A 19,568-nucleotide genomic window follows, 5' to 3' on the forward strand; every position below is an offset into this window, starting at 1 on the left:
GAATGAGATGATATATTCCATATCGAATTTTCTGCACCGTCTGCAGTGCATAAAGAATTTCGCTTGAATAATATGCTTCATCGCTTCCCAGCAGGTAGTCTGGTATGGAAGGCCCATCTGTGGCTCACAAATCGCTGTCCAGCAGGTAGTCCCCAACTGCCATGCGAGACTGGTGAGGTGGGCAGAGAAATGAGCGGTGCTACAAAGCAGAAATCTATTCCAAAACCAACCTGATTGTAGAAAACTGCAAATTAAATGCTCGCAAACCGCAAATGAAACATTGAAGTATCAGAATGATGGCACTAACAGCATAACCTAATTCAGCTAGTTGACTGAGGCAGAACCGTAGAACCTCTGCAATGCATATGTACAAAGAGGAAGGACCCTATACAGCACTGTTTGGCATCACTTCCAGTTCCAGTTTACAGTTTCTATTTTGAAAAAACAAGCCGACACAGAAATAGCATTGGGCGGCCTAATGCAACCCTAGATTGTCACAAGGGTTCACATGAATTTTGTAACCCTTGAATCAAAGCTGCAAGCCCAAAATACATAAGATGATTTCCAACTCGTTGCGGCAGAACATCCTCTCTCCATTGGTTCCTCGTGCTTTAACCCATTAGATTTAGTTACTTGGTCACTGAATTGCATAATAAAAAAGCAATGCTGAACTAAAACCAGTCCTCACCGACCACCATACAAAATCACGCTTTACACCTGAAAACTGTTGATCATGCCAGGGCCGCTCCCCAAGCATGCAGCCCTTCTCTATTAGAGGCAATCAATTAAGCACTAACACTGCTTTTCAGGGCTGATGTTTATAAGCATTTGTCTTTCTCAAAAACTCAGTTTTACATCAGCCATTTCTTCATAACTAACAGAATTTTGCTACATGATAACCATCTGACATCCTTTTTCTTCATAAGAAATCAAATAAAATCTTTTTGCGCTATTAACATCATCTGAAGTAAGAAGTTTTATAGTTCATCACTGACTCCAAGGAAAATGAACAAAGAGGAAGAGAAAACATAGATATCAATAGTAAATTAATGCAATAACAGGGTAAGTTTTAGGCACACATGGTTGCCACAATCAACACCTTAATTAAATAATAGTCAGCAGTAACTAACAGAGAAGCAAAACACTACAACTTGGAAAATTATTGCTCTGCAATCTCTCCAACAGTAATGTTGTACGAAATGGATTTACATGTAATTATGGGCGTGATGTAACAACTGATTTTATGAATTACAACCATAATGTACATCTTACATCACCTCCGATAGAGGCATTACGCAAAGCAATCTATCCCCAGCCACTGATGCCAATGGTATAAGTTGAAAGCTCATGATCAATAATCTCACACCTCATACTTGGCATGGGGTGGATTTCCAACATAACTGGATTTACAAAACTGGCAAGTTCATAAAGTACTTTCAAAGTCTAAGAAATGCAACTTTGTGGCGAATTAATCATACAGCCCCATGAATATAAAACTGTTCATGAGGGCCCAGTTAAGAGAATATTCACTGTTGAGGGACTGTAGGAAATCATATCATCGCATCACAGACTCCTTTATGAAAGATCGACCTCCTGAACTGAACCCAAAAAGAGATGTGCATTAGTATGCTACAATAGTGTATAAATGGTTCAAACTTAAAATAATATAATTTCACAACTCACGAGTATTCAAGGTGAATATTAAGGAATCGTGCGTTCTCCTTGCTCTGAGTCAATGTAACAGAACCCTCTATTATCTGATCTTGCTTCAGTTCTATTGGCTCATATAAGTATAACAGGGTCTGCAAGAATGTAGGGGCGATTTTGTTTCAGAGATAGAAGGTAGTATCCGACATAAAATTATTGGGAGAACAGAACTAAAGAATGTCTAGCAATTGCATTAGAAAATAGAAGTGATCAATTTACCTGCTGCCAGTGTGTTGGAGCATCCTCAGGTGCAGTGGACAGCACAATTGTTTCATCAGATTTTACCCGTTTCTTGCTCTGGCTAGAGCTTTGAGAATGTTGATCAGAAGACAGACTTCCTGAAGGAAATTGTAGATGGTTGTTGGAAGGAGAAATTGCAGGTCCGTTAAACTCGACGTCAAACCAAAATGCGAACCCATGTAGAGGAGCTTCAGGGGCGAGGGGGAAAAAGGAAAGAAAGTCAACCTCTCAGTTTATCCAGCAAAAGTAAACCTTTTTTTGAAAAGAAATTTAGATACAAAACAAATACAGAATGTTAGGATAACATTTCTAGCCAGGTGATATCCAAAAGAAAAGACATAAATTGAACAGGCAAAGACAATTAACTAAAGAACAAAGATTACATGCTTCCATCAAAAAAATGAACCGGTGTTCATTGCGGCAACTGCACCTGATACTTATCAAGTTAGCAGCCATCAGTTGAAACTCATCTAAAACAAGAACAGAACAAATATCTTATGTTGTGGAGGATCTGAGAACACAAGAATTGACTGGTTTCAGTTTAATTTCAGACCTCCAACTGATTGTTTCAATCTAATTAGGCTTTGGTGGTGCTTCTGACTTCCACTCAAAACCGATCATTAGACAGTTGTGCTGACAAGGCCCCTTCTTTTCATCTGCAACACTTTTCTCACAACTGACCCTACCACTTCGCATTTGTTCGAGAATTTGTGCGAATGGATCTTGAATATGGATGATACTTTCTATTTCGGTTCCACCTGGTCTATCCTATGCTAAGTATGGTGACACGGAAAATCTTAAATAAGCTAATTCAACCACTTTATATACTTGCGAAATCAAATATTTTACAATGCGCAAGAAGAGAACTACAAAGTCATTATTGCTGTTGAAAACTAAATTGGAAAGCCAAAAAAGATCTGAAGTCCCAGGCTCTTTAAAATATAGAGGTGGTAATATCAAGAAGGAAAAGGGACAGGCCAAAAACAGAAAATAAAATACATGACAGGGTATACTGCAAATAGTCAACAAACTAAGCAAATAGCCTGTTAAGCCTGAACTTAAATATGTGAAAAGATCAACATAAATGACCAATCTCTTCACCAAACTAGAAATAGTTTATTTGTAAAATGACCTATCAAATATTGCTTTGCTCAAAATCACTTTTTATTTCTCTTGAAAATTAAGCTTTCTTTGTTTTTATAACAAAGTTTTCATTGTATAATTTAATTCCTTATTTTACTTCGACTAATTGCAAGAAAACTTGTGAAGATACATTTCACACTCCAATGCTTTGGCAGCTTGGCTAAAACTTTGCTCAAAACTAAGAGTCCATAGCCTGTGTAGATATCTAGACTCATCTAGAATCAAAAATTTATTTAAGGCTGATATACATTGTCGACCCATTTCTTAACAGCTTAAGCTTTTAGGGCCATGTATTAGTTAACACGATATTGATGCTAAGGTTGTCAATATTCCATGGTTCGAATCCCCTTTAAGTAAATTATTTGTTGAACTAGCCTACTTGTCATTTCAATTTGTTCTTCTCAATGCATTTATCCCCTCCAACGTGCATTCTCCAAGCACAAATGAGCAGAGTGTTAACCCTAGGATGCATTATTCTTCCACACCAAAAGCTTTAGAATTCAAGCAATTAGTCAACAATTTGACCATCTCTAGATTACGAGGAAACTCATCATACGTGAATGTGCAATATTCTCAACACACCAATCAACATATAAAAAATGACCACTATTATGCAACGGATGATTAGAGCAGTTCCTTCACATTTCCAAAATATGCAATTTAGATACCTCTAGTGCAATTTTTGGAATAGTGTAAAACCACTGTCACTTGATAACTATAAGAGCATTCGATAATCAACAGACCTTGAATACAGTATAGTACCTTATTGCAGTACTGAAAAAGGAACAAAAATAAGAAATACATTCACATATGCTAGCTAAAATAAGATATGCAATTAAACAAGGATGTCTTACCATTTAACATTGATGAAAATCTGTATTTTGCGGTAACAGATTCAAGCTCTTGAACTATGATTGTATAGCAATCCACTTCCATAACCTGCTAATTAAGTCCAGAAAGCAATTCATATGAAGGGAGAATAAATCCATACTTCTACATGCAATAGTATCTGTGCTAACAGAAAACAGGAAATCTCAATGAGGACAATTGTTTTTCTAATTGTTACTTCAGCTTATAATTTTCACTATAGAAGGGCTATAGGAGGATATAGCCATATTAAATGATTATTATTTCTCATAAGTTATAGAGGTGTTCTCTTCTTATACAATAGATAAGTTGTCTAAAGAATTTAATTACAAAAAAAGAGGTAAATATACTAAGTTCACGGTCCTGGCTTCCCCATTTACTGCTACTCCATAAATCAAATAAAAGTTCAAAACAAGCTACTAGCGGAAGTGACACATCCTTGGAAATATATGTTTGAGAATGTATACCATACCATCCCAATTGCCTAGTTCAAGACATACCAAACTGTATTGCCCCTAAACCGAGACGGTTCGGCATTTCGGAATGGAACAAGGCCCCAACCAAGCAGTTCAACCAAAACTAGGTGGTTACGACTTACAACCAAACAAGGCAGTTCAAACCCAAACCAAGCACTTCAAGGTGGTTTGGGCCCTGTTCCACCTTCAGTGATTGAAATGGGGGAAGATAAGGCCTCTCATGCCTTCTCTTATCTTTCTCTATTTTCCCCATTTCACTCAAACATAGTGAAAAAGAGTGGCTTTTCACTCAAATCCAATCCAAAATTAGGTAAAGAGCCCTCCCCCCTTCCCTCTCCTCTCCTTTTCCTTTTTCATGCTGAAAATCAGCCAAAATGGGGAAAATGAAGGAAGATCATGCTAAAATCGCTAAAATTTTGGATTTTAGCATAATCTCAGCAATGCAGCCAAATCATAATTTTTTGTTCGGTATATGAATTTTAACAATAAAAAATATATTTTCAAATTAAAGAATAATAATAAATAAAATAATGATTAATTTCTTTTGAAAAAAATGTAGTATTTTCGAAGGTATGCATGCTACCTGCTATCTCAATCTGATAGCAAATAGTAGTTTACTTAAATATGGGCATGATCATGCACACAGCGCCTTCAACCTAAATTTAAATAAATTTAAAAATAATTGGTGATTAGTGCATACCCACATACTGAGAAAAATATATGTAGCACCTGTAATAAGCTGCTACAATAATCCAAATTAAAATTAATCTATAAATATGTTATAACTAAATATTAATTTACAAATTAAAAATAATTTAAGATATTAAAATAACTCCAAAAAATTATAAAAAATTAGTATTGTGTATGGATAATTCAGAAGCATTTTCTTAAGTAATAATTAATTTTTTTGTATTATAATGGAAATTTACTAATTTTTAAAATAACTAATTAAATAATGATCAATTAAAATAAAAATATATGTAACATTCCTAGTATTGATCTACATTAATCTAATTAAAATTATTTTTTTGATATTTTATAATTAAATATTATGTTTATATAAAATTAATTAAAATATTTAAATAATTATGAAAACTATGAAAAAGTATGATGTACAGATAATGTTGAAGTATTTTGTGAATTAATTCGGCGATATTTTGCATTACAATATAACTTCACTAATTTTTAAATAATTAATTATGTAATTATCAATTGACATAAAAGTATATGTAACGCTAGCAAAATATGATCCGACCCATCAACCTGACCTATGTTCAACCCGTCAAAAGCAGATTTGGGTTTAAGCTAAACGGATTCAGACCTTAAATAGATTGACCATTTAAGCTGTTTAATATTTGTATCGATTTAGATTTCAGATATCTGACCGTTTAATCCATTTAATATTTAAGTTGAGTTGAATCAAATAATCCATTTAACACGTTTAACACATTTTAATTCATTTAACCTGTTCAAAATCTGCTTAACCTGTTCAAAATCTGCTTAACCTATTTTTAATCCATTTAACCCAACATGTTTAACCTGTTTAATCTATTAGAAACCCATTTAATATATTTAACCCGTTTAACCTAAATTGATCTGTTTAATAAATAGATTAAGCGGTCAGATTGGGTTATCTGTTTAATAAATAAGTTGAGTTCAAATCTGAATTTTTGATCTGTTTAATAAACAGATCGGATTTTAGTTGACGTTTTTTGATCCGACCAATATCGACTCGACCCATATCTGACCCGACCCAACCCAACCGAATTGCCACCCCTATATGATATGTTTGTCAAACTTGCAAAAATGGATTTATTAACCTATTTTTAACCCATTTAACCCCTAAGATATCTGACCGTTTAACCCCTAAGATATCTGACCCATTAACCCGTTTAATATTCAAGTTGGGTTGAGTCGGATAATCCGTTTAACCCGTTTAAGACATGTTTAACCTATTTAAAACCTACTTAGAATGTTTTTGACCCGTTTAACCCGACCTGTTTAATCCGTTAAAAATCCATTTAATATATTTAATCCGTTTAACCTGACTTGATCTATTTAATAAACGGGTTAAGCGGATCGAGTCGGATATCTGTTTAATAAATGGATCGAGTTCAAGTGTGAATTTTTGACCTATTTAATAAACAGCTTGGATTTTAGTTGATGATTTTTTGACCCGATTCGTATCGACCAAACCCATATCCGACCCGACCCGACCCGACCGAATTGCCACCCTTAAGTATATGATATGTTTGTCAAACCTACAAAAATGGATTTAGGAAGGAGCTGAAGCATAACATAGGATAATGAGTGATATTTGTAAAGCAGCACCACTGAAGGTATAGGTAGTAGAGTTTCGGAGGAGACAAGTGACTAGGTTAAGCAGCATTTAGCCAGTGGTTCCTGAGATGTGTCTGCCTATCAAAAATACCCACAAGACGTCCACCAACTAATGAAAAAGTACTTTATCAATTTTAAGGCATGCAAGCAAAGAAATGCCAAGAAAAAAATGAAGATCGAATACACCCAGGTCGAACACACCCAGGTAGCAGAGCCACCTGGTGGCCTATGAGGCATTAGATTTGGATGACATGGAGCTGCATATTCAAGTTGCAATGCGGAAGAGCCTAAATGAGCGATGGTAGAGGGAGGTTGCCAGGTACATGGCTCAGTTTGGCCCCTCATGGCACAAGTTGGATTTTGGTTCCCGAGCCATTGGGGCATATGCTGCAGTCTACAGGAAGACCTCCTAGGTCAATGAGGTTGTTGGCAAAGGCAATGATAGGATAGCCTCTATGTTTGGAACCTTTGGCAATAAGAAGGGGAAGAAAACCAAAGGCATACCAGCAAGGGCACTATTCACTTCACGATGTAGATCTACATGCCTTTTGCTAGAAGAAATTCTAAGCAGCAAAGGAATGATACCATGCTTGTAACAAATATAAAAAAAGGATATGTGGAGAGCTATGCATCATGGTATAACTTCAACCACATCCTTGCAAATGCAATAGACAACACGTACTATTGGTCTACCATCAGCTCCATTCAGAGAGCCAATCAGATTGCAAAATTGCCTGGGCTAAAGGATATACATGGTGAGCTGCTAGACAATAAGGAGTTAGAGAAATAGATAGCCTCCTACCAATGAAAGTGGGACATCTATGGACTACCTCTGATGTGCGATGGGAGGACAGGTCCCAGCAAGCACAGCATCATCAATCCCCTGATATATTATGATATGACGATATTTTTCTAAGAGCTAGATGATGCTACAGATCCGGGGCACAATGCTTGTTCCATCCTCAAGTTGGATAAAGTTATTGATCAAATAGAGGAGCAGCATGTCATGCAGGTGATCATGGATAATGGACCATAATAGAAGACTGTCGAAGAGATTCTGACCAAGAGAGATTCTAAAGATCAGTCAACTACATTTTTTGGACCATATATGCTGCACACTGCATATTTTGATATTGAAGGACATCTAGAACATCAGCAAGGAGAAGCAGATTATCAAGACAGCACAATCCATTACAAGATTCATATATAACCACATGTGGTCTATATCTTATGAGGAAGTACACCAAGAGTGAGACATTGAGGCCAGTAATCATCCGCTTTGCCACAAATTATGTTGCACTAGATAGTCTAATCGAGAAGAAAATAGGCTTGTATCAAATGTTCATAAGTGTTGAGAAGCAAGACAGTAGGTATGCTTGGGCCGGCATGGAAGGCAGTCATGAGCTAATAGTTTTGGCAGCAGATCAAGAGAATTGTTAAAGCTATCACACTATTATATCAAGTGCTAAAGATCATGGACTATGAGAAATACCCTCAGATGAGCTTCCTTTATTGCATGATGTTGATTGCTAAGGCTAAGAGCCTAAGATCAGGCAAGAAAACACAAAGCATGCCCAAGAATACATTGGCATCATTGAGCAAATATAGGATTGTCAAATAGGTTGGGAATTACATCTAGCAAGTAATGGTTAATTATATAGGCAGCGAATTACATCTAGCAAGTAATGGTTTGTTCATTCTTATACTTAATTATTTTTATACAATAAAATCCAAGTATATATCATTCATTCATTAATAAAATTAATTGCAAAATGTATTGACAGCCTACAACCTCAAGCCAAAGTTGCAATATAGTGTCCCAAGAATAGACATGGACGAGGAACTTTTGCCCACCCTATGCAATGTGATCTACAAGATGGAGCCTGATCCCATAGTTGCTGCCTTATGTCTAAAAGAGGTAAGTTAATTTTAATGCATGCAGGATCATTACTTTGTCAACTCAAGCAAATTACTGACATCATATAACGTGTATTTCATAAATTAAAGCATTTAGGGATGGCTCCCACGGCTTCAACCACAAACCAGCTTGGGCAAGTATAAAAAAAAAAAAAAAAAACATGAATGCAAGTATTTTCAAAAGCCGACTATAGCTAGTCTAATATTTGATGGTAAGTAGTGTATAATGGGCAATTTGCGTGATTGCATTTGAAGCCGAATGGTGGTTCCATTTTGGGCAATCACTGAAAATCCTGAGGTTACAATCAGATCCTCTCACAGATGGTCACCTCCAGTATCTTGAGCACAACTGACCTACCTTCATCCTTATCAATAGCAAACAAAGGAACTATCTCACATAGAAGTGCTTGAATGACTTCATATATATTCCATACAATCTAATGTACAATGATCTACTTCATAATGATTTCACATACAAATGAGAAGCACCCAATGATCAGTTGGTTTGAGAGCCAGCAATAGCAGCAAGAGCTTGAGGAGCTAGAATCACCTCCTCGACCAACCAATTTCATAGCAGGAGGTTGGGATGGATGCATAACAATGGGTAGAATGACACATGCCACAATCACATCTTGTCGAGTAGCCACAAAAGTCAAGGAATAGCCCATCATCCTCATAAGATTCTATATCCGAGACATCCTCCCAAAAATTTGACAAAAAGATGTTGAGAAAAGGCCATCATGGTTTTGGTCTAGTCAAGTAGGTAGGGCCAATCAAGGTGGTGGGTGCAGTCAGACCACCCAGCAGAGCCAGGCAAGCAAGGCATCGAGGGAAAGAAGGTAGTTCCTTGAGTCAGCAAGAAAGGGAGAAACTACAGTTCCATTGAGGAGAGTGGATTAAACGTATGTTCGCTCTATTTTGAAGACCAGTGAGCCATCGAATAATCGATTGCACAAATCATCTTGCAACACTAGTGATGATGATAATGATAGTTCAAGTGACAATGCATCTAGTAGCCAAGAAGGTAGTGGTGGATGATATGGCAATACATGACTTGCAGCCCCAGGATCTTTGATTCACAAGTGAGTCCTTATTTAGAAATGCCATACAAGATAAGGACCATGATGCATCACCTAGTAAAGCCTACAACAATACTATTCCATAGAGGAAATGAGCCCCTTGATGTCATAGAGCCATGGCGCTGCTATTGTAGATGACCTTGTTCATGCATTAGGATCCTTGGAGATATCTGGATTTAAGCCGTACACCAAATCCTATACTACATAGCCAAGCTATGATCCACAGATATCCATCGTCTGAGATGTCGTATTAAAGTGGATACTACCCCTCATAGCCTTTGGTAACTTACAAGGCGGATTTCACTACCATGACCTTCAGATGGCCAATCCAATATCCAAACAAAGGATCAATATTAAGGTGGCTATCTAGTAGCATAAGTTATGGAATGCAAAGATATGGAACAGATTATCTAGAAAGTTGGACTAAGATCCCAGGCACAGACTACAACCACAATCCTGACATCTATGAAGGGCATAGATACTCCACAAAATTTTAGATGTCGGTACATGTTTTGTACTTTAAGTCCATTTGACATATTATATGTATATTCAATATATGTACTCATGCATTCGGTTATGTTGCAGCTGCATTAATTGTGCTTCAAGTCTATTTGATGACAAAAAAGACAAAAACAACATCAAAATCCTAAATTAAACAACCACGATGATCAAAATAGTAACTGAAAAATTTGAAAAAAAAAAACTGAAAAAAGAAATATAGCATACCGATCAGATGATGGGTACACTATACAGTATCGCATCTCGGTACCCTACTGAATCAGTACCATACTATGCCAATCGCCAACCGATACGGCATCTGATATTGGTTCGGCGGACCTGAACAACCTTTCTTGAGCAATGACTTAGTAGGTCAACAATCTCTTATTGCTAACAACTTTTAAAGTGGGAGATATAGGAGTTTAGAAGGAGAAGTACCAATAAATAAGAAGTCTGAATAAATCATTTCTTCCAATTTAATTAAGAAAATTCAATCTTAGTATAAGAAGCAATGACAGATCTGACTGCCCACAAATTTATAAGTCCGGCCTATCTCATGCAAGCGGTAGGAAAAAAGCTTTTCTTGCTATGGTAAAATATTTATCCAATAATTACCAAAACAGCTACATAAGATATGTAACTACAAGTTATAACAGGCAATGTAAACCTTTTACTACCAGTCTATTGCTATTACTATGATACTGATGCTTTAAAATGTCAATAAGGTGCCACACAATGTCATTAGCTTTAAAGTTCTGAGGTACAGACCCTACCAAGCACAGGCTGGTATGGTACATACCACAATACACCCCCCACACCAGCACCAAGGAATCAGCCAGCATGGCTGGTACAATATCTCGGTAGGACAAAAATGTTGGTACTTGAGTCGTTCTATATTATTTTTATAATCATATAGCAAAAATAAAATATTAGCTATAAGCAATAATTAGCAATCAAATCCATATAATTAGAAGGATCCAAGTTAAATTAGCAGTCCATTTGATGAAGTTCACAATAGAGTGACAGCTAAAATAAAAACTGGAATTTTTTTATTTTTTTCTTTTTAAATAAAGATTATGTGACTATTTGCATTAGGCATTTGAGAGTTCACATCTAATTCTTCTGCATGTAATTATTTTGTGATTTCTTAGGTTGCCTAAGTGATGAAATAACTAATGCAAGGAAAACAACTATCACATATGCCACAACTATAATTCATAATGTGGGACTCACCACCAATGGCCACGTCAAAATATTTTCTCCTGTAATTGTCTCTATACATGGCTCTTCAAATGCACTCTGTTTTGCAAGCGGCAGCATAGCAGACACTGCATTCATTGACCATAATGATATTTTCAGTATATTTAAACAAGCTATGTATTATAAGGATCTTTTCCCTACTTCCATGTTTTCCATGCCTTTCCTAGACCTGGTAATTCCAATGTCATTTGTATGACATGGGAATCAAATGACTGAACAGAATCATTGAATCAACCTTATCCAGTAATTCAAGCAAGTCCACCAATTACCCCTCAAAATATCTAGTAGTACTTGCAGTTAACTTACTCTTGATTCCATAAACATCACGCCAGAAATCAATGCTTTCACTGTACCTAGCAGTATGCGTAACTGGTGCCATATAAAGCTGCAAGACATGTAGAAGAGCGTGCATAAAAATTTTTGTTTTTTGGATTCCATTACCTCAAATTTTATGAAAAACAAGTTCAAAAAAGACAAGTGTGATGTTGCTGCAAGCACAATAAAATTTACCATTGAATCATACATCAGGATTCACATTCAACAGCTCATAAAATTAACTCAAATTCACATTAAGAGATGAAGAAATTTTGTAGAAATTTGATATTTATAGAATATCATCTAATCAAATATATACACTATACCAAGTAAAGAACCAGATATTGTGAATTGTTGAGTTTTAGTTTTAATAATTTTTGATTTTGACATTCTTTTGCTGGTTAAAAAGTTTTACCATCATGGAAACAAACCACAGCAGTACAATATAGCTAAGTTTATATTAACCAGGTCAAGATGAGGAATGATGTTTGGAATGTCATATAAACACTAGATTATGTCAAAGCTATGATCCAATAAAACTATAACAAGCAAGTAAGACTTGAGTCATGAGGCAAGCAGCATGTGAAGTGCGCAGGAAGTGGTAACAGAACATGGACCACAGGATATGTCATATGAATCAACATGTCATGAGAGAGAACTATTATGGTAGAAGTCTTTTAAGAGACACTTCGACTGGATGGTTATTTTAAAAATAGGAAGGATAACATATTTATATCCTGATTAAGTAGATTCACAAGATTTTAAGCATTACCAACTTAGCAAATCACAAGTAACCCAGTTGTATTCAGCTCTATGCAGCACACATAAAAGTAGGCACACAAGTTGAGGTTAAATTTAACAAAACCTTGTTTCAGAGCATTTGATTTTACTACAATTTAACTAATGCTTGGATATAAGAATTCAGCATGCTAAGGGCCACTTCCAAGATAACAAAGAGCAGCTAAAAATGCCCTTATCAGAGGAAAAAGATCTTACATCCTAATTCATCTAAAGCATCTTCCTTTGATAAGTAGTATAACAATGTCAAACATACAGCAGTAATCCAATTAACAATCTAAATAATTCACCACCACCATCAACTATATAGTATTAATTGTACTAGATCCACATCTTTAACATTCAAACCACAATTATCACACTTACAGGAGACAGTGGACAAAAATCAAACCAAATCTACACTAATCAGTAAGAAATACAAGAGTAGCAAATACCTCTGCAATAACATAACAAATCAAAAGACTTCAAGTTAGCAAATCATTGATCCTGGATTTTTTTCTTCAAAAAGAACAACCTTATGGGGATAATGAAACCACTATTGATACATTTGTTATTCACAAACTAATTGGTTGAAGGACAGAATCTTATGCAGGATCAGAACTTGCATTATTGCAAGCATGATAAAATATGCTGGTACAGAAAGTAGGAAAACAGTTTGACAGCATGAATATGCAAGTTATCCATCATATAAATGCTAGAAGTTGGGCAAGAAAAAATTGAGATGGACAAATGTTATCTCAGAGTACCATGTAAAACACAGCTAACATCAGATGGGACTCTCATATCTAGCGAAAATAGACCATACGGATGAGAAACAAACTGAAGTGGAAGTACATGCACAAAAACATTTGATACCTATAGAAGAAAGTGCTTGAACAAACAGGTGATTAAAAGGTATATTAAAAAAAAGCACAAGTTTGAACTCAGACATGGTTGAGTAATTCTTTTCAATAGGTCAAGTGATAAGGTTGTATGTTCAACCATGAAATAAAATTATCATTCTCAGATGACCCAAATTGCAGACATAAATATTGACCCGTTGAAAAGTGAAACTTTAGCTTTGCTTGTTCGATTGACAAGAGAAATGAAAGAACAGTAGGAGCCTATAGAAGGTGTTGAGCGCAAGAATAAAGGACTTTTTTAAGTTTATATTAATCTGAAAAGAAAAACTCTAAGCTTGTAAACCCTCGTGGCCCACAGACAAATGTTTCATGATCACCAAAACCACAATTTCAATTATAAAAAGTCCTGATGTCAAGATCAATTTAGAGATTAAGATTTCCAATTACCTTTAATCTTTTACGAAATATAGTATGTGCATGGTTCAAATAATTCTAAAGCGACACTTTTTTCAAAAAAATGATAAAAATAACTCAAGCCAAAATGAACTTTTCTGCCTCTTCTGTCTCTTGTTAAAATTAGTTCCAAAAGCTAAACATGAATCTTGTATGATAAGAAGAAAATTCTATTTACGAATTCATTTTGCATCCATTAGACATCTCATATATATATATATATATATATATATATATATATATATATATATATATATATATATATATATATATATATATATATATATATATATATATATATATATATATATATATATATAAACAGAGGCCTCTGCATTGGCAGGGCCTCCGTTTGACGTGTGTGGTTTTAGGAAAAGGCGAGGGAGCCATGTGGAAAAAAAATCACGAAGGAAGGCCTCACCTAAGCTTCCCTATTCGGCCGCTACGAAGACATTTGCTTCGCTTCACTCACTTCAAGCCTTCCACCCAACTGAGACCCCTGAAAATGAAGAACTAGGAGGGGAAAGGGGAGCAAGGTCTGAGAGGGCCATTGCCGCCGATGTAGTGGTGGAATACAAGACCTCCTGGTGCACCGCCACCTGGAAGGCCGACGCTGCCACCCTATCGACCCTCCTTGTCGACGAGTCCACCGAATGGAACCCCAATGCGGAGGACGCGGACAGTCGAACAGCCCTACACTTCACGGCTGGACTAGGTTCAGAGGAGTGCATTCGAATGCTGGCAGCGGCCAAGGCGGACATGGGGCAGGCAAAAAGGGTACAGTCGCAGGCACAGGAGTGGAGGAGGCGGCACGGAGGAGATCGGGGGTGGCGAGGAGTTGGGAAAAGAGGGAGCCACATGGAGAAAAAAAATCATAAAATGGTTCGATGCGCATCAATGCTTCCCTGTTCGGCCGCTTCGTTCGCTTGAAGCCTCCCACCCGATTGAGACTCCTGAGGACAGAAAAACTGTGGAAAAACCTGGGAAAAACGAAGGAAAAATCAACGAAAACAAGGGAAAGACAAAAAATTGAAAGATAATTGATCAATTTTTTCATTTCTTTTTTTTTTGGGAGATCCATGGGGAAGGTGAGCACTTGAAGGAGATCAGAGGACTTCTTAGGTTCCAATTAGGGTTTTTTCTCGGATTCTAGCCATGAACGCTTCACAAAAGGCGCAATTTCGGGGGTAATCATTGAGCATATCGAGCTAGGAAGTGGTGGCAAGAAGGGATTTGGAGGTCTTCTTCTCTTCTTCTACTCCTTCCTCATCTCCTTTTGCAACGACGATCCACTCAGGGGGTTGAGCTGGAACTGGAAAGACCGTGTCCGACCTGACTACGACACGAACACCGACGAGCTCGCTCTCCGCAATCTCATCTCTCGGATGGAAATTCCCCTGGCAAAGCAGCGATGAGAGTAAAAGAGGGGTATTTGTGTAAATTGCAGCTTCCAAGTAGAGTAGAGGGATGGGCGTCAACGATGAGCGGAGACAGAGGGTTTCTTTTCTAGTGCCGAAAGGGGTTTGAGTTTAGGGGACAGGGAGGTGTAGTATATGACGAAGGCACAGATTAACTAACCTAAAACATGGTGAATGAGAAAACACCATTCCTTCCTTACCCGATGGATAACGATCTTTGCTTAACATATTATTATCTATTCTATCAGCCACACCTGATTGCATGTCCATGCCCTCGACGACATGGGTCTCTTTTAACGTATTTACAAATTACCGTATTTCCAAATTAAAAGTAATGTATATCCAAATTGATGACTATTTAACATATTATTAGAAAAAAAATTTCGAGTTCTATTGCTTAAATTCTCCTATTTATTGCTAGAATGTTGAGGAAGATTTATGTTGTTGTAGTGCAGGTGTTTGATAATATGTGTGACTGAGCAAGTTGAGGAAGTGCTGACTCCGATTGATGAGAAAAAGCTGGCTTTGGCATCCCATGCATCGCATGGGATTATAAGCTAGTGGATCATAAAGAGTCTGTTTTCAAACAAGGACACACATGACTCTGTTCCGGTTTCCCTAAAATGATAGCTAAACAACATTAAGGGATGCTTGCAATGAGAATCATCCAATTCATAGTCAAGATATGGCCCGACAACTGCATGGCTGAACCAAGCCGAAGAAAGTAAAATGGCTGGGCATGATGAATAATGAGTAAAATTTATGAAATTTCATGATGAACCACTTGCAATGAGTAAAGTTCTACATATGAAATAAAGTAAATAAATCATAAACTTACAAATTAATATCAAGATAAAAGCTTGTGTAGAAAAACCATGTTGACTTTCTAATACCAGAAAAATAATGATACAACTAGATCACCATCTTGACCTTAGATACTGGTGCCATAAGAGTATGAGGAGTCAAGTCCCCAACCACTGGTACAAGGTGTTAGTACCTTTATATCCTTAAAAAACCAATATTCTAGGACACAGATGTAAATATTAACAAGTCTTACCACAGTAATCATATGAAAGAAACCAGCATTTAGCTTTCAAGAGAGTTTGGTATGTTAGAAATGTCAACTACTAAAAAGGCACCCAAAGTATCAATCCAAAACCATCACGAGCACATTGATAGGAGGTGCAAAAGAACCAATGCAATGAAATCAAGATCTTTTAATGCTAACTCAACTAAATTTTTAAAAAAGATTCTGTATACTAATTTCACAAAAATATTTAGGTATTACATGTTTAAGCAAAACAGAACCTCATAGAGAGCATTCACAAGCTGGACATTTTCAATAACCAAAAGTGAATCTCCAACATTAGTTTATATGTTCAAATAACTTGTAAAACTAATCCTTTAAAGTATACAAGCCAATACAGAATAATCGAGTGGCTGGATAATGGAAGCATCATCTATTTGATAGGCCTACATTTCTCCAGCTTCAGGCATCCATCAAATTAGTCCAAAAGAAATGGTTCAACTCATAAAGGTCACCATCAAATTTGATAACAAGATCATGCATCAGTTTGCCGAACTGAATGGCATGAAATTTTCAAGGCACATAAAACAGCTGATTTTTGGCATAAACACCATCAATGAATTCCAAAGTAACATATAACTTGCATGCTTCCAACTTTAGTCATCGCAAAGAAAATCCTTTATTGGTTCAAAAATAAATGCATTTAAATTTGGCAAATAAAACTCAATTCTAATGTGGTAAAACAACATCAATATTAAATTCTATATTAAAAACCTGGGAACCAGCTATTTATTTGATAACATCAGGGCAATTTTTTATTTAAAGAAGAGTTGAGTAATGTCAATTTCAAATTTCATTCTTCATGCTTGCAAAACAAATTTACATGTGAATTCAAAATAGCCTATGCAGATTCAATTCAAGAAGGTATCTAGCAAGAACATTTTACCGTGGCATGAGAGGGAAGAATAAGCCCGCCTGGTTTGAGCCATTTATCCCTGGCAAAAATTATACTAGGCAACATTGTCTACAAACAATAACAAATATGGAATTAGCAAAATAAAATAAGTCAGACAAAATATTAAGCCTATGTAAAACTATACGAACAAAATTACCACCTAAATGCCACATGCAATTTCACATATTCATCAAGCTGCTCCTAAGATAAAATTTCTGGAAAAATAAATCAGTATACGCACCTCATAAAGGAGCATGTAGCCCATCCATTCAGATATAATGACATCAACATTCTCTTCAATGTTGACATCCTGCATTAAATGAAGATCAAGAATAAGGACATGCAAGCTGCCAAATATAGAGAAAAATAAACAATTGTAAAAAAACACAAAAGGCAGATGCATACTGACAAAGTAAAAATCCATTAACCACAGTCAAATAAGTTTTCTCCAGGAAGCCCCAGAAGGAATAACAAGTAGGAGGCAAATGAATGTTTATCAGAGACCCAGAGCACCCTGACATAATTCAGGAAGCATGGACACAGGCCCCACCCGATTGGTTGACTACGCCGGTGCGATCAAAGCTGATCAAAAACTTTTCAGACTCAAAAGGCCGTTCAGACCAGGACAAGCATAAGACAGACCTAATCCATATGTTCAGGTCTGGATTGATTTCAGGTTGGATGGGGTCCTTGTTAGGATCAATCACTGAGTTAACTTGATTAATTTTTTTCTCCTTCCAGAAAATAACAGCACTAACATACATGTCTGGAAATAGAAAACAGCTAATTAGAAATCATATGAAAATGCAGCAAGAAGACCAGTTCATGGTAAGATTATTGGGATCAATAAAGATCAATCAAGAGATCAGGAATAATTAACCTGCTTATCACACACCAAACGAGACTCGTAAACACAAAAATAAAACAATCATTATATCAGTCAAATGGTAGCAGAGTGCATAAGGGCTGAGATAAGGGTAGGTCCTTCCATGGAATCAGGTAACCATACATGGAGGGGGAATTGCGCAGATTTAGCAACTGCACCGACAAATAATAAAGAGGCACACAGAACAAATATGGAGCTGACCCCATTATCATGGATCAAGTTATTACCTATTTCGAACAAATCCCAAAATTCCATACTACCTGTTATCCAATAAAGACCTAAGATTCTTAATAATAAAATAACATCTCCAACAGCATTAGTTACAAAAGCTTTTTGACAAGCACTTGAGGCAATATCATGTAGACCAAAACCCTATTAAGTATTAACAAATATGAACACATTACCCCTAGTCCCCAAAAAATATGAATTTGTATTGAATTAGAACTAGTAACTAATCCCAACATGGAAGTATTAAAAAATTCATATAAACAAAAAATCTCAAATATCCTTGGTCATGAAACATATAAGCATCACTATAAATAAGAATCATAATTCTGACAGCCGTAATTAGTATTGAATTAATAGAAGTGGATCAATCAAGTATCCAAACTCTAAGAAAAAATCATTATCTATGGTCCAAGATCATAGATACTAATAAATAAAATTTTCATTTATTTGTTGAATAGACAGTTGGGCCAAAAATCCCATAGTTATACTTAATAGAAAAATACTAGGAAAAGCAGTCCCAGAAAAGTTACAAGGATGCAGGGTTAGTACGATTTTCACGAGGGAGCAATCTTGAAATAAAGCAACTTTTTGAACAGTTTTTTTCATCAAAACCAGAAAATAAAACAACGTCATGGCAATATTTTAAGAGAAGCTGCAAGAAAGTAAATAAACTATTAATGCCAAAATAGAAGAAAGTAATTAGCAACCATGTTGTGTACCAGCAGAAGCATACCTCAACTCGTCCAAGCATAACAATGACCTTGTCAGATAAATTATTGTCTTTCACAATTTCGTTAGCCTGTTAAGATATTTACAAAAACAACATTTCTTAATGCATTTTGACTCATACAGCAACATTTATGATAAGGAAAATAGCAATCTGATACAGGCTTCAAAAGCCCACAGCCACAAATATAATGAAGACCAATGATGAATTGCTAGAGATACAGACCAAAAAGAAAAAAAAATGGAAGTTTTGCCTTTTCTAACCCTCTACAATTCATTTTTGAAATGAATGGCAAGCATCTGCTCTTTTTTTAAAAAAAAAATTAAAAAAAAATCTAACAGGATATACATCAGTGGTGCTGGTTGAAAATACCAGTTTTATTGGAGTTACCA

General features: G+C 36.0%; 1 protein-coding gene across 5 annotated transcripts in view; it reads right to left on the bottom strand.

The window, feature by feature from the left end:
* Positions 1–1,083: 1,083 nt before the first annotated feature.
* Positions 1,084–19,568, bottom strand: part of LOC105060443 (probable protein arginine N-methyltransferase 6) — a 34,641-nt gene continuing 16,156 nt past the window's right edge. The window contains exons 5-13 of one of the 5 annotated variants that reach the window (XM_073260799.1): positions 19,183–19,248; positions 17,577–17,645; positions 17,327–17,404; positions 11,834–11,912; positions 11,501–11,595; positions 3,945–4,032; positions 1,927–2,135; positions 1,684–1,802; positions 1,084–1,593 (exon numbers count right to left, since the gene is read on the bottom strand). In XM_073260799.1, coding sequence (XP_073116900.1) covers positions 1,551–1,593; positions 1,684–1,802; positions 1,927–2,135; positions 3,945–4,032; positions 11,501–11,595; positions 11,834–11,912; positions 17,327–17,404; positions 17,577–17,645; positions 19,183–19,248 — 846 coding nt within the window. In that variant the 3' untranslated portion in view covers positions 1,084–1,550. Of the gene's footprint in view, positions 1,599–1,683; positions 1,803–1,926; positions 2,136–3,944; positions 4,033–11,500; positions 11,596–11,833; positions 11,913–17,326; positions 17,405–17,576; positions 17,646–19,182; positions 19,249–19,568 lie in introns of all 5 variants that reach the window. The other 4 variants (XM_019845754.3, XM_010944147.4, XM_073260800.1 and 1 more) reach the window with 4 other exon arrangements.

This window comes from Elaeis guineensis, chromosome 7 (genome assembly GCF_000442705.2).
Source record: "Elaeis guineensis isolate ETL-2024a chromosome 7, EG11, whole genome shotgun sequence".
Taxonomy (NCBI): domain Eukaryota; kingdom Viridiplantae; phylum Streptophyta; class Magnoliopsida; order Arecales; family Arecaceae; genus Elaeis; species Elaeis guineensis.